Genomic DNA, 16,478 nt, shown 5'->3' on the forward strand with positions numbered 1-16,478 from the left:
ATACACTTGGGTATTAAATAAGAAATAAAAATGGAACTTACACAACTGTGAGACAAACTACATTTCAAAACTTATGTGATACAACTGAAGCAGTACTCAGGGAAATTTATAGCCTTACGAGTTATTCAGGGCATTTAGGTTTTTAACTCAAGAAGCTAAAGAAAACAGGAAAAAACAAACCAAAAAAAAAAAACAGCAAAACAAACACAAATAGATGAATGGAAATAGATAAAAGTAGAAATTAAAAAAAAAATTAAAACCACAAACAAATTCAATAGAATTGATCAAACAAAACCAGCAACTAGTTCTTTGAAAAGTCTATCTGGGGCCAGGCACAGTGGCTCATGGCTATAATCCCAGCGCTTTGGGAGGCGGAGGTAAAAATGGAACTTAACACAAGTTTACAAATCACCTGAGGTCAGGAGTTCAAGACCAGCTCGGCCAACGTGGGGAAAACTCATCTCTACTAAAAATACAAAAATTAGCTGGGTATGATGATGGGTGCCTGTAATTCCAGCTACTTGAGAGTCTGAATCAGGAGAATTGCTTGAACCCAGGAGGGGAGGTTGCAGCGAGCCAAGATCATACCATTGCACTCCAGCCTGGGCGACAAGAGTGAAACTCTGTCTCAAAAAAAAGAAAAATCTATCTGGTAAGTTGATACTCCAGCACATCTACGCAAAACAAAAAGAGCAACAATAAGATCTAATTCGTGCTATAAATGAAACTAAAAATTAAAAGACTACTAAGAATATATCAATAATTTTGAAAACTTAAATAAAAAGCAATTTGCTGGAAAAATTTAATAAAAGGTAACATTTACTGAGTGTTTACAATGTGTCAGGTACTCATCTAAGTAATTCACTTATATTAAATCATTTAATATTCAAAACTACCTTATGAGATAGAGACTGTTATTTCTATTTAATATAGAGAAAACTGAAGTTCAGACAAGTTAAGCAACCTGCTCAAAGTCACATTAACTAAAATAGCTGACTTAGGATTTCTTAGGCCGTCCAGCTCCAGAGCCCATATCTTTAACTATATTACACTGCCTTTCCAAATAAAAAAGTTACTGAAATAGAAAATTGTAACTGAGCAATAACCGTAGAAGAAATTGAATTGATAGACAACATTCAGTCTCTTTTCCCCAGGTAAGGCCAATTTAGCTATATTCTGAAGAAATAGATAATTCTGATTTTGTAAAATCAGGCCTAGAGCACAGAACGAGATGCAAAGCTGCCTGACTCATGTAGAAGGAAAGCAATAAATGTTCACAGATTGAAAGATTCAATATTGTAAAGATGTTAAGTTTCCCCAAATTAATTTATAGCTTTAAAGCTATTTCAATCAAAGTCTCAGTAGGTTTGTTTTGTTTTGTTTTGAACTAAAACTGACAGGCTGATTCTAAAATTTATATGAAAATATAATGGTTGAAGAATATCCAAAGGTAATCTTGGAGAAAAATACAGCTGAAGAGTCTTATGCTATCAGATAGTAAAACCCATTTTTAAAATTATAGTAATTAAAATAATGTGATATTAACACAAGAACAGACAAAATGATCAATGGCAAAGAATAAAGGGTCTAGAAAGATAGCCACACATAAAAGGTACCCTGATTTATGACAAAGGTAACACTACAGTTCAGTGGGGGAAAAAATGATTTGTTCAGTAAATGGTGCCAGGTCAACCAGACATCCATATGGAAAAAAAAAAAAAGTTGATCTTCACTTGTTACCATACAAAAATCAGTACCAGATGGATGACAGATCTAAATGTGAGAAGGTCAAATAAAGCTTTTAAAGAATATATATTTGTGACCTTAGAGTAGGCACATTTTTTTTAACAGCACTAATCATAAAAGAATAAGGTTTAATTGAATTATAATAAAGGGCTTCTGTTCACTGAAGGACACAATTAAGAGACTGCAGAGGTCACATATAGCCAAAGATAAGATATATGAGGTATATACAGTTGTCTCTGTATTCATGGAGAATTGGTCACAGGTCCAGGGCAAATACCCAGTCCATGGATGCTCAAGTCCTTATATAAAATGGCATAGTATTTGCATATAACATACACACATTCTCCCACATACTTTAAATCATCTTTAGATTATCTGTAATACCTAATATAATGTGAACACTATGTAAATACTTGTTATCCTGTATAGTTTTTTATTTGTATTATTTTTTGAATATTTTTGAGTATTTATTTATGTATTTATTTAGAGATACGGTCTCACTCTGTCACCCAGGCTGGAATACAGTGGTTTAATCATAGCTCACTGCAACCTCAAATTCCTGGGCTCAAGCAATCTTCTGCCTCAGTCTCTGGAGTAGCTGGCATTACAGGCATGCATTACCACGCCTGGTTAATTTTTTTTTTTTTTTTTTTTTTTTTTATAATATGCAGGGTCTCACTAATGTTGACCAGGCTGGTCTCAAACTTCTGGCTTCAAGCAATACTCCCACCTTGGCCTCCCAAAGTGCTGGGATTATAGGTATGAACCACCTTGCTGGGCCTGAGTATTTACCTTTTTTTTTTTTTTTTTAAATGGAATCTCACTCTGCCACCCAAAGCAACTTCTGCCTCCTGGGTTCAAGCGATTCTCCTGCCTCAGCCTTTGGAGTAGCTGGGACTACAGGTGCGCACCACCACTCCTGGCTAGTTTTTACAATTTTTAGTAGAGATGGGGTTTGGACATATTGGCCAGTCTGGTCTCGAACTCCTGGCCTCAAGTGATCCACCTGGCTCAGCTTTCCAAAGTGCTGGGATTACAGGTGTGAGCCATGGTTGATGAATCTGCAGATGTGGAACTCTCAGCTAAGGAGGGCCAACTGCATATCTAACAAAGGACTTGCATCCAGTATATGTAAATAATTCCTTCAAATCAGTAAGGAAAAGAGACAACCCAGTAGAAAAATATGCAAGAAATTTGACATGTCTTCACAAAGTGCATATACAATTGGCCAATAAACACATTAAAAATCTTAACTTCTTTATCAAAGAAATACAAATTAAAACCTCAAGGACATACCAGGACGTAACCACTAAAATGATAAAAAGAAAAAAGACTCAAATTAGCAAGTGTTGGTGAGGATGTGGGGCAATAGGACCTCTCATACATCCCTGGCTGGAGTATAAATTGGTATAACCACTTTGGAATAAAGTTTGGCAATATCTACGGAAATATTTATGTATTTCCTATGACCCAGCAATTCCATTCCTACATATATATCCACCAGAAATATGTTTAACCAAACACATACAAAAAGGTTCACAGTAACACTACTTTAAAACTGAGAACTACTCAATAACCATCAACAGAAGAATGAATTTAAAAATGATCATATATTCACATGGAATACTATGCAGAAATAAAAATTGTCATGTAACAATATGGATGGATCTCATAAATAAAGCCAGAGAGAAAAAAAAAATCAGAAATAAGAGAGCATGTAAATGGAAATTCACAGTGTCTAAACAATAAAAATAGACAAAATTAATCTAGGTTATTATGTCTAAATAGTGATCATTTTGTGGTAAAGAGTAGTGATGGAAAAGGTCCAGGAGGGAGCATCTGGTATGCTAGTGATGTTGTTTCTTTTTTCACTTTTTAAGGGCAGGGTCTGGCTCTGTCATTCAGGCTGGAGTGCAGCAGTGAGATCATGTCTCACTGCAGCCTTTACCTCCCCAGGCTCAAGCGAGTCTCCCACCTAAGCCTCCCGAGTAGCTGGGACTACAGGCATGTGCTTGCTACCATGCCCAGCTAATTTTTGTATTTTTTGTAGAGGTAGGATATCACCATATTGTCCAGGCTGGTCTCAAACTCCTGGGTTCAAGGGATCCATATGCCTCAGCCTTCCTAAGTACTAAGATTACCGGTGTGAGCCATTATGCCCTGCCTGTCCTGTTTCTTGATCTGGGTGCTGGTTACATGGGTGTGCTCAACATGTGAAAATATAAACGTATGCACACTTGTGATTTGTGCCCTGTCCTTATGCAAATTATACTTCAATAAAAATTGTGTATAACAAAAAGCAAATAAACAACAAACTGGAAATTTTTCTACAAGCATGACAAAGGCTTCAAAATATATGAAAAACTCATGCAAGTCAATTTTTCAAAAGCTAGCATCTAATAAGAAAATGGGCAACACATATGAAGAGAAATGTTCAAGCAAAGAAATAAAAATGGCTAATGTATAAATGCACAAAATGTAAATTAAAACAACGGAATGTTATTTTCGCCTATCAAATTAGCCAAGATTAAAGAAAGCTGTTAAGGCTGTTGCTGAGGATTTGGTGAAACCAATACTCTTATTCTTAATGGAAACCTGAATTGGTATAACCTTTCTGCGTAAGTCTTAAATGTTCATATTCTTTGACCCACTAGTTCCACTTCTAAAAATTATTCTGAGGAAAATCGGAGTTAGAGTTAAAGACAGGCCTGTATCAGTGTTGATTACAATGGTATTTTGAAAAAAGTAAAGGTTATAATATGATATACATGAGGGGATAGCATAATATTACTGTTTTCAAAGAATGATGAATGGGAAAACATTCTTGATAAAGTCAAGTGAAAAATATATACAAAATTCTATGTGGTATACCTTTTGTGTTAAAAAAATCACACAAACATTGTGTCTTAATATAGAGGCTAAAAAAATTACACACACACAAACACACATTTGCATAGAAATAAAGTCTATAAGAACACAAATCATACTGTTAATAGTGGCCATCTTTGGGTGGTGGGATAATGGATGATTTTAATTTGGGGGCTTATTTTCTACAATAAAATGTTCCTTAAGCATATATTACTATTATATCCAGAAACCAAAAATAATGGGTAAAAAAAAAAAATACATCCATCAGTTACCCTTACTCTAGAAATCTATTTCTCTCTCCTTCAACGACCACATTCAATCTATAAACATTGCCTCGATTTTAACTTAGAAATGTCTGTCCAAGCCATTATTCCATTACTTATTCTCTCATTTCCAAAATTCAGGCCCTTGTCTTCCCTAATGAACGCCACATATCTAGAATCTTCGTTTCGGTAAAATGGCCACATTTTCCACTGCTTCTACATTTTCGCCACATCAAGCCACTTTACATAGCCACCCTCCTCCACACCCCGCCCCCTAAAAATGCACACCAGGTACTTTCACATTTCCTAAGCTTGGCATCCTCAGTTCTATTTCTCCATAATATATTTTCTCCTGTCAGTTTTTCTAATCCAATTCATAGATTCACCTCGGATATTGCGTACTGGGTGTAGCCTCTGGGTGACTGCAAGAACAGAAATTAATCCTTCAATGACAGTTTGTACATATTTCAACATTTAACATTTTGTCCTGTCTGTGCCCCGCTTTCTCACTGTATGGCATGAGCCACCTCATTTTTAAATTTTTTAAAAATCTAGTTGGATGAATGAAAGTAAAGCGTACATATGCAATACATGTAAGCACAGGGGTGCGACTTTTGACCTGTGTCTGATAGAAAAATGGCATCAGAAACTCGCCCGATTTTTTTCATTCAAGATGGCAGAGAACGTCTTAAAATAGTCCCACACAAAAGCACTCACATCTAGAGTCTCAAGTCAGAAGAACCGGCTACACCTAGCGCAATAGCAAAGGACAAAAGAATCGAATCTAGATGCTGAGTTGCCCCGGCCCTAACCACCCACAGTAGGTCCCCCATATAGACTTTAAACCGTGTTAGAAAACGGGCACCTGCTGCCTCAATTCCGAGGGCCACACCTTGACGGTGAACAGTGACCTGAAGCACTTCTGGATATTGACCCAAAAAAAATCGTGGATGGAAAAGGAGGAGGCTAAGTTGTATCTAAAACGCACGATTCGGCCCCGCCCCAGCCGGGCGCAGTCCCCCCGCGGCGCATCCATTCCAGGGAAGGAAGAGACGCGGCTCCAGCCCAGGGCCTGGCAACCCAGCACCGTCTGGGAATTCTGGGCGGGCCCGAGATAGAGGCCGACCACGGCCAGGGCGCCTCAGGCTACACCTGTCAGGCGACGGCGGGCACTAGGCCCCGAAATCGCTGGGGTTCGGTGGTCGGGGCCAGTGGGAGCGCGTCATCCAATCCTTCGCCCCGGGAACGCCTTGCCTCCTCGCTTTCCGTCTCATCCTTCTCAAACAAAGGCAGTCCACACCCACCGCCATTTTCCCCTTACCTCGAAAACCACCTCTTCGTCAAACTCCGGTGTCATCCTTCTCCGCCATGCCACCCGCCTCAGCACGATGGGAAATGAAGGCGGGAGAACAGGCGGCACGGATACTCCAGCTTCTGCCCGTCCCGTGGGTCTAGAAAACTACAATTCCCAACATGCCTCGCCGTTCACGCCCCCTTTTCGAGTCCGCTTATTGGAGCGGACAGTGAGCGTGTGAGTGGGAGAGGCGGGAGCGAGCTGAAGCGAGAGCCCTCCGATTGGAGGAGGCTAGGGCTTTTGTCTGCCTTTTACGGCCGCGACTAGCAGGGGGCGCCCGGAGCAAGGCTGATTTTTGGAGCTTGAACAGGGCACGCGCCAGCGGAGCCGTGGAGAGCACTGCTCGTGCCCGCGCCTGGCCGTCCGCCTGGAGCTCGGCGGGGCGGCGCTCGTGCTCGCCCGCCCTCGGCGGCTCGCGCCCGGGAGCGCCTCAGGGTCGCTGAAGACAGCCGCATCCTTTGTGCGGCGCGCAGGCGGCGGGACGTAATGTGGGTGCTGCGGGGGCTTTTCTCTTCTGCTCGAACTGTGGGAACAATGGACTGAAACGGGAACATGGATTGAGGGGCGCGAGCGAGGAAGCGAGTCGCACTGGGGAATCATGACTTCTGCCGCCGGTAAGTGACGGCGCTCGCGCTGCCGCTGGAAACTTTGGCGAGCGCTGCTAGGCTTGGGCTCGCGAGCAACTTTCTTCGCCGGGTAGACGAGTTGTGTGCCCCGTACCTTTGCCGAGCACCTCGGCAAGTGCGGAGTTAATGGGGTTCGCTGCGGCATTTCTCGTCTCTTCCTGCCCAAAGGGGCTGTTGGAAACCCGGGATCTCTCGGGACCTCCCTTCCAAGAGAGACTGTGCTGGGGGCTCTGCACCAGGTGAAAAGCGACGTGTAAAGGGCGTTCTCTCATCTCTCCGGCAATGCGAGGACTTCCCCTTTGCGTGTGAAAATAGAGTAGAGTCCCATGTTAAGAAATCAGTTATTCTAGGCAGAGGCAGTGTTCTCAGAGTGTTCATCTTGGCCACTAAGTGAGCTGCTTTCAACCTTGTATCTGCTGGTAAACCTTTACCCATATTAAAGAGGTGTAGACGTTGTCCTGTCCTGGTGGTTTTACCTCTATTACCTGAGAAGCAGAGGAGTTGAGATTGTTGATAGTATTTTTTTTCTTTTTTTTTTTTTGCTCGTCTGCGCCCGATTAAGGATTTTTTGTTTGTTTCTACCTGATTAGGGTAAACAAAGCCTTATTTGCCTTCCATAGTTCTTTCTCCTTCATCCAAATGACAAAACCTCTATCTTTGTGTGGATTTTCAGCAATTCTAGACGTTGTGTTTCTGAACATTTTTAAGGAATAGTTTATATTTTACAAAATAATTACCAAAGTGGTGTTAAAATCACTTTGTAAGTACATAGGTTAATTTTTAAACCAGAACTTATGTATTAAGTAGAGTGTTATGGATTCTTTTACGTTTTTGTCCACGTTGAAACAAACTTTCATCAGAAATTTTACAGTGAAATAGTTTAAAGCTTCCTCTCAAAGTTACTTCTAGAATCAGCACTTAAGTATCAGATTAAATTTTCATTGCTTTTCTTGGCATTTGTTTAAAATTCCTGCAACTTGAAACTGTCAAACAGCACTCAAATGTTCTGATTTGTATTATTTCTAAAGCCTAGAGATATTGTAGTGTTGCATTGCTCCGTGTGATCAGATTACAACTAACGAAACAAGAAGTTAGCCAATAGGAAAAGAAAGCAAGAAGTAGGTGTTGTGTGACTCTTTCCTTTTTGATGTTATATGCACTTATATGAGATATCTTTATAAACTCTCTTTTCTTTACGGGGAGGCTTTATACTTACATAAGGTAAATTATTTCCATCCTAAATTTCTATGCCTTACCTTCATTCAGGAAAATGATTTAAATTAAAAGTGGATGGAAATTTAAAAATCCTTCTAGCCAGTTTTAATTCTTTCCTTTTTGGTGGTGTCAAATGTATTTAAAGTAACCACATTTTATATGTACCGGTTTTCAATTCCAGTCCTATCAGTTTATAAGGAACAGGCACAGAAGCATGTAATTTGACATTTATGTAAACCCAGTTTCTAGGGCCCAGACGGAAGTTCATGATTCTTTCATTTGAATTATCCTAACATAATGCAAGCTATTTTTGTATTTTATCAACTTTACAATTAAATAAATCCACTGAGATTTTTGTGGTGTTTAAAGTGGGACACTTCCTGTGCCTAGCTGAGTTGGTTGGTTTTTAGCATGGCTGGCTGAGAAGCATTAACTACTTTTTTGCTCATCCATCTGTTGGATTTATTATAATTCTTTCTGGTGTCTAGATGGGGAATATGGAAGAGAACTGGGGTTTTATTTCCACTCATTCTTATAAAATTATGTATACATAGTTCTTACAAGCTGATTATGGTGCTTTTTTGGAAACAGAAGTCAAATTCATTAAAACTTTTTAGGAAGGTTATTTGAAGTTAGAGAAGGGGATTTTTGTTTTTGAATCTAATCTGTGGTATTTGGAAGGGTTGATTTAATTTAAGAAAATAAGAGGAGTGATGTAGAACATCTAGGTTATATGTATCCTGCAGAAAAGCTTCTTTGTTCTTCTGCATCTATAAAAGAATATGCCCTTAGTGGAGATTTTAGAATTATTTTAAGCTGTATATCAAAAAGAAGAGGCTGGGCACTGTGGCTCATGCCTGTAATCCCAGCACTTTGGGAGGCTGAGGTGGGCAGATCACTTGAAGTCAGGGGTTCGAGACCAGCCTGGCCAACATGGCAAAACCCTGTCTCTACTAAAAATACAAAAATTAGCTGGGTGTGGTGGCATGTGCCTATAGTCCCAGCTACTCGGGAGACTGAGAGGAAAATCGCTTGAGCCCGTGAGGCGGAGGTTGTGAGCGAAGATCACCACACTCCAGTCTGGGTGACAGAGCAGGACTCTTGTCTCAAAAAATAAAAAGAAAAGAAAAAGGCTGGGTGCAGTGACTCACACTTGTGTTCCCAGCACTTTGGGAGGCCGAGGCGGGTGGATCATGAGGTCAAGAGATTGAGGCCATCCTGGCCAACATGTTGAAACCCCATCTCTACTAAAAATACAAAAATTAGCTGGGCTTGGTGGCACATGCCTGTAGTCCCAGCTACTCAGGAGGCTGAGGCAGGAGAATCGCTTGAACCCGGGAAGCGAAGGTTACAGTGAGCTGATATCTCAACACTGCACTCCAGCCTGATGACAGAGTGAGACTCCGTCTCAGGAAAAAAAAAAAAAGGAAAAGAAAAAGGAGAGAGAATTATAGATATGTCTATTTGAACATGTGTTTTGTGTCTTTTTGAACGTGTACAGGTCACTGTCTGATTGTCTGTGCTTTGCATTTTGGCTAGTCCAGTAGCCAGAGAGTGTACACATGAACCATAGCCATCTGTGTGTAACAGATGACGAGTATGTTTGTAATAGTTAGTAAAATGGTAGTAGTGCTTTACTTTCTTACCTTATATTTCCCCGGAGCCAAACAGCTGTGTAAATAAAAGATTTGCTGCTTTGCTCTAAGAAGCGTTGGGTCTGACTGTTGATACATTATTAAGATCCAAAGGTGCTAGATTCGTTGCCAAACATCATGCACTTATTTCAAGTTTGACATTGGAGCAGACCATAATATAATTGCTTATTATTTTTTGAGTTCTGTTTCTTCCAAAATAGAGCCATGAAAAAAAAATAATAATGAAGGATTTCAAATATTGCTATACCAGTGACTTAGTTGAACACTTGTTCTTATTAATAATTAAGGAATTATTCAATAATCCTATTGAAGTTGATTCCTGCTAACTTTCCAAAATATTATTCTACATTAAATAGATGTCAATTTTTTTGTATGTGATTATTTTTAAAGAAGGAATTTTTCTGTTTTGGAGACATATTTAAAAGTATGTTTGCCAGCGTGGCGGCTCACACCTGTAATCCAGCACTTTGGGAGGCCGAGGTGGGTGGATCACAAGATCAGGAGTTCAAGACCAGCCTGGCCAAGATGGTGAAACCCCATCTCTACTAAAAATACAAAAATTAGCGGGGCATGGTAGCAGGCATCTGTAATCCCAGCTACTTGGGAGGCTGAGGCAGGAGAACTGCTTGAACCCGGGAAGCTGAGGTTGCGGTAAGCTGGGCTCATGCCTTTGCACTCCAGCCTGGGCGATAAAGTGAGAGGGACTTCGTCTCAAAAAAAAAAAAGAACAAAGACAAACAAAAAGAACGAGTATGTGTATGTGGCAGCTCTGATTATTCCCAGGCCCTGTTTTTAGTACTGGAATACATCAGTGAATGAGACAAAGTGCTTGTCCTTCTGGGGCTTGCGTCTTGTGCTAAAGAGAGACAAAGGTGCACTGAAAAAACATCAATGCAGGATAAAGAGGCCACAGCACATCAAGGTTCTCCTGAAATGAGTATCTCAGAAGTTATCATCTCAGATTCCCATTGGCTTTAAAGGCCTGTTCAAGTCCCCCATTTATAAGGAAGGAAAGTGAGGCAGCGAGGTCTGCACAAGGCCCACAATTAGGTTAGCCAGCTCCCTGACTTACGTCTTTGACTTCCTCCAATACACAGTTAACTAACAGTGGTAAGCCCAAGTTCGTGGTTATTAATTGAATTCAGTCAGTATGCATCGAGGGCTTTATATATGTAGTAGTGCTTTGCTATATTTATTGGGAATCAACTCCAGCTCATATGTAGTTAATTGAATTTCTGTGACTAGAACCGGAATTTATATCTCTTGGGAGCAGATTTGTATACAAAACACATTTTTTAAAAAGAGTAAAACTGGTACCAGAGATTTTTTAAAAATGATATTTAAATGACCCTGAAGCTTCTGACAAGGTTCTAAGATTCAGAAAGTAAGAGATTAATTTGATGAGATGAAGTTTTTTTCCCCACTGTGGTAAAATAACAAGTAAAGTAAATTTACCATCTTACTCATTTTTAAGTGTGTAGTTCAGAAGTGTTAAGTACATTCACGTTGTACAGCCAACCTCAAGAACTTTTCATTTTACAAAGCTAATGTTTATTTTTCATAGAGATGGAGTCTGACTGTGTTGCTTAGGCTGGTCTCCAGTTCCTGAGCTCAAGCAGTCCTCCCACTTTGGCCTCCCAAGGTGCTGGGATTACAGGCATGAGCCACTGTGCCAGGCTGCCAAAACTAATTTAAAAAAAATTCTTTTAAAAGTCCCAGAGGTAGGATGTTTTGAGATTGGTTACAGAAATGAAATCAACTTGACAGTCTGTCAGTTTTTATTGAGTAAGATGGGCATTTGGGAAGAGGCCTAAGGCATTCATCCTTTCTCTTAAGACTTGACTTAATAAGTGGAAGGTTTATTTGATAGACATTTATAGCAAGCTTTATCACCTCTAGGCTTTGAAGGGTTTTACAGTTATTTTCTGCCTGAAAAACTCATACAAAACTAACTATGCTTATTTAACAGCTAACTGAAATTATGTAGTATAGGAATTTGTATTATTTTGAATTTTTTTTTTTAAATTGATGATGACATTACACCTAGAAATTGAGTGAGAAAACATGTATCATCATATAATCTTTATCACACATATAGAAGGAGAGATTTAGGGCATTCTTCCTTGGTGGCTAAAAGGAAATAGAGCACCCTACTCTTCCTTTTTTTAAAAAAACTCAGTTCCATGTAATAGCTTCCCAAGTGTCATGACTGATTTCCTTTGTTCAAAGGAAGTCATCACCAAATGAAATATCAGAGCCCCTGTATTTTCAAGTAATTAAACAATGTCCAGCAGTCCTTTGCAGCAGATATTTTGAAAAGTTTTTTTCAGCAAATGAAGTTTTTATTAAGTGTTAGATCCTGTCAAAGGAACAAATATAAACATAAAAGATAAAATATTTTTTATCTCACATCTCCTTGGGTAAATATGGTCTATAACGTGACAGTGGAGATGGAAGAATGTAAAGGAACTTAAGATATGGTAGTTAGTTCTAAAGTTGGAGAAATAAATACAGGCTTTATTTATCTTTTCGTTTTATGGGTCTTTTGTATGAAGCTTTTATTAGGTTCCTATAGTACAGGAGCAGATCTGTACTGATACAGCATGTATAATAGGTGTTAAATATCTAGGAAGAATTGCTACACTAGAAATTGTGGTTATTTTTAAAATGTATTAGAACACTGGTTATTAATGAAGGATAAACAACATAATCACCTGTGGAACTTAAAAGATATGCAGATGTCCAGGATCTATCCCCAGAAACTCTGATTAATTCACTTTTGGGTAGGGCCTAGACATGTGACTTTTAAAAAAATACAGCTCCATGAAGGAATATAATGAAAATTCCAATCAATAACTCTTGCAGAAAAAAAACTAGCTTTATTATAAGCCTTAAATAATACCAAAGAATTAATTTTCAGTTTTTAAGTTAGAAACTTTCTGATCTCTATCTTCCTTTTTTAAGATTGTTTTGGGGTTCTATTGAGGTAGACAGATCATTGATAAAAGGCATTTATACAACTCTATTATATTATCCTTGAGGTAGAAGACTACTACTACTGCTTATTCATATGAGAAGTTTAAAGAGTTGTATCCTACATCTAACTTAGGCAAATTCAACTCTCAGCACTTGGCAAACGAATTGAAGAACTACTATATGGGTCCCAAACTGAAGTCAGTTATTTCATTTAGTGTCAATGAAAGATATGGTAGTTAATTCCAAAGTTGGAGAAAAAAACTGTATTGGATTTATTTAAAACTGTACAATAGACCCGAAGCTGTGTATGGAATTGAAGGATAATTTAAGGAATTTTCAGGAGTTATATTGATACTATGTAATGTAACATACTCTACTTAGTAAAATGCAAGTTCATATTGTTAAAAGTAAAAAATACTATCAAATATAATTATGTATTATCTTGTCCTTTGGTTGTTTTGACATCAAATTATTATTTTTTCCTTTCTAGAGATTAAGAAGCCACCAGTGGCCCCCAAGCCCAGGTTTGTTGTGGCAAATAATAAGCCAGCTCCACCTCCTATTGCACCTAAACCTGACATTGTGATTTCTAGTATTCCACAGTCAACAAAGAAAATGAAACCAGCAATAGCCCCGAAACCAAAAGTCCTGAAGAGCTCCCCTGTTCGAGACGTTGGACAGTCACCATCAAGGAAGATCATGGTGAACCTGGAAGGGCATAAACAGGAATTAGCTGAAAGCACTGACACTTTTAGTTGTAAATATGAAAGCGATCAGAGCAGCGATTATATTTCACCAATGTGTTCCTGCAGTTCTGAATGTATCCATAAGTTTGGCCATAGAGAGAATTTGTGTGTAAAGCAGCTTGTTTTAGAGCCCCTGGAAATGAATGATAATTTAGAAAACAGTAAAATTGATGAGTCTCTGCCTATAAAAACTAGGAGTAAACGTGATTCCTGTGGGGAAAAGGCCAAGAACCATGGTGGGGTCATTTTAAAGGCAAGCATCCTAGAAGAGAAGCTCAAAGATGCCTTAATACACCGAATGCCACCTTTTATTTCCTCACAGAAGTACAGGCCCACAGACAACCCAGAAATGAATGGTGACTGTAATTCAAACGAACAATTCAGACTTGAATTTGCAGATTTGTCACCTTCCCCATCCAGCTTTGAAAAAGTTCCTGATCATCACAGTTGCCACTTACAGCTTCCTAGTGATGAATGTGAAAATTTTGAAACTTCCCAGGATGATAGTGAAAAAAGCAATAATTGCTTTCAGTCATCTGAACTAGAGGCTCTGGAAAATGGGAAAACGGGTACTTTTATATCTTCAGATGGAGTTAGTAAGACATCAGAAGTCAAAGAACTTGGTCCCTTAGAAATTCATTTAGTACCATATATCCCCAAATTTCCAACTCCCAAGCCCAGAAAGACACGAACTGCTCGTCTATTACGCCAAAAGTACGTAGATACTCCTAGTGAAAGCACTGAAGAACCAGGGAATTTAGACAGTAGCTCTTCCTGTCTTGCTGAAAATAGTTTGAAAATCAGTAAAATCAGTGTTCTTCATCAGAATGTTTTGTGTAAGCAAGAACAGGTGAATAAAGTGAAGCTAGGAAATATAAGAGAATTGAATGTGGAATCTAACAGTGACACACAGGACTTAGTGAATTCACAAAAAGCCATGTGTCATGAAACATCTTCCTTTGAAAAAATAGCCCCTTCTTTTGATACAGACTCTAATTTGTGTTCTGATAGCACAACTGTAGTTGGTTCTAGTACGTCACTTGCTGTGGACGAAGGGACCAGTTTTATAAGATGTAGTACTCTATCTATGAGCCTGCCTAAGCAGCTCAAATTAACTTGCAATGAACAGTTGCAATCTGGGAGAAACCTGGGAGTTTCTGCCCCTCAAATGCAAAAGGAATCTGTCATAAAAGAGGAAAGTTCCCTACGAATTGTCCCCAAAAAACCTCAGAGACACAGCTTGCCTGCTACAGGAGTGCTTAAAAAGGCTGCCTCTGAGGAGCTTGTGGAAAAAAGTTCTTATCCTTCCATTGAAGAAAAAAGTTCAGAGAAGGGTCTAGAAAGAAATCACCTTCATCATTTGTGTGCCCCAAACCGTAGTGTGTCGTCCTCCTTTGATAAGCCTAAGTGGGCTTCAGAAAAACCAGTGTGGAAATTGCCTCATCCTATTTTACCCTTTTCAGGGAACCCAGAATCCTTAAAGTCTGTCACCATATCCTCAAACAGTGAGCCTTCAACAGCCCTAACCAAGCCCAGAGCAAAATCGTTATCTGCTGTGGATATGGAAAAGTGCACTAAGCCTTGCAAAGACTCTACAAAGAAAAACTCTTTTAAAAAGTTGCTCAACATGAAACTGTCCATCTGCTTCATGAAGAGTGATTTTCAGAAGTTTTGGTCCAAAAGTAGCCAATTCGGAGACACCACCACAGGCCACCTCTCCGGTGGGGAGCAGAAGGGGATTGAAAGTGATTGGCATGGCTTGTTGGTAGGTGAGGAGAAGAGAAGTAAACCCATGAAGGCGTATTCTACAGATAACTATATCCTGGAATCTCAAAAGAAGAGGAAGAAGTCTCGGGGCCAGACCAATGTGGCTAATGGCCTGAGAGCTGAGTCTTTGGATGACCAAATGCTCTCCCGGGAGTCATCATCTCAGGTACCTTGCAAATCTGTTACAAGCCTCTGTGCACCAGAGTATGAAAATATACGCCATTATGAGGAAATACCAGAGTATGAGAACTTGCCGTTTATTATGGCTATAGGGAAAACTCCAGAGTTGGAATGGCAGAATGCCAGCAGCATGGAGGACACTGATGCAAATGTGTATGAGGTAGAAGAGCCATATGAAGCTCCAGATGGCCAGCTGCAACTTGGACTCAGACATCAGCATTCCAGGTAACAGGTGCCAGACAGACACTTTTGCATGCATCATTGCAATTAACCTTCAACAGCCTGGTGAGTTAGGAATGCAGGGGTGAAAAACCCATGGTAAGGGAATCATATAGAAAATGTATATTAAATTATTCTCAAGTGCAGCCTTCTTTTAGCATACAGTTGGAATGGGTATTTGCAATACAAGCTTGAAGTAGTTAATTTATTTTAGTAGCCAATTCAAAGAATTTGAACCAGTGGCAATGTAGGTGCTACAAGGAAGGCATTGGACAGAGAGGTCCTGGGCCTCCAGGCTCAAAAGTCACAGCAGGAAACATGGGGCAGGAAATTAGCCAATTCAGTGACATTTATTTGCTAGGTGTAAGAAATCTGAAGTTACTGAAATGCAGGCATTTACGTATGGTGCCTTTGTCAGGTGAAACCTCCAAATTTTTAGAAGTTGCCACTCTTTGAAGATTGGTCATTTTACCTGTTGATGGCTAATTGCTGACCTCAAGTGGATATAGGAAAAATGTAGGAAACACATAACTATTCTTTCTTACTTTTTAAAAAATTTAATTTTTAAAATCTATTTTTATTTTTTAATGGGGTCTCGCTCTGTCACCCAGGCTGGAGTGCAGTGATGTGATCATAGCTCACTGCAGTCTCAACCTCCCAGGCTTAAGCAGTCCTCCTATCTCAACCTCCTTGAGTAGCTGGAACTACAGATGCATGCCACCACACCTGGTCAATTTTTGTGTTTTTTGTAGAGATGGGGTTTTGCCATCATGCCCAGGCTGGTCTTGAACTCCTGGGCATGATGCTCCTGCCTTTGCCTCCCAAAGCGTTGGGATTACAGGCATGAGTCACTGCACTTGGCC

General features: G+C 39.6%; 2 protein-coding genes across 6 annotated transcripts in view; one reads left to right on the top strand and one right to left on the bottom strand.

Annotated features, from left to right (window-relative positions):
* Positions 1-6,320, bottom strand: part of VEZT (vezatin, adherens junctions transmembrane protein) — a 91,352-nt gene extending 85,032 nt beyond the window's left edge. For 2 of the 5 annotated variants that reach the window (XM_012469317.2, XM_012469316.3), the window contains exon 1: positions 6,199-6,279. Coding sequence is in view for 3 of the 5 variants with exons in the window: in XM_012469314.3 (XP_012324737.2) it covers positions 6,199-6,234 (36 nt within the window). In the remaining 2 variants the exon portion in view is untranslated. Of the gene's footprint in view, positions 1-6,198 lie in introns of all 5 variants that reach the window. The other 3 variants (XM_012469314.3, XM_012469315.2, XM_021675602.2) reach the window with 3 other exon arrangements.
* Positions 6,321-6,681: 361 nt separating this feature from the next.
* FGD6 (FYVE, RhoGEF and PH domain containing 6) overlaps positions 6,682-16,478 on the top strand; it is a 149,898-nt gene continuing 140,101 nt past the window's right edge. Inside the window, exons 1-2 of the mRNA XM_064376872.1 lie at positions 6,682-6,845; positions 13,194-15,621. Coding sequence (XP_064232942.1) covers positions 6,830-6,845; positions 13,194-15,621 — 2,444 coding nt within the window. The 5' untranslated portion in view covers positions 6,682-6,829. The remainder of the gene's footprint in view (positions 6,846-13,193; positions 15,622-16,478) is intronic.

Source organism: Aotus nancymaae, unplaced genomic scaffold (genome assembly GCF_030222135.1).
Source record: "Aotus nancymaae isolate 86718 unplaced genomic scaffold, 86718_ANA_hifiasm-v0.15.2.pri h1tg000016l, whole genome shotgun sequence".
NCBI lineage: Eukaryota > Metazoa > Chordata > Mammalia > Primates > Aotidae > Aotus > Aotus nancymaae.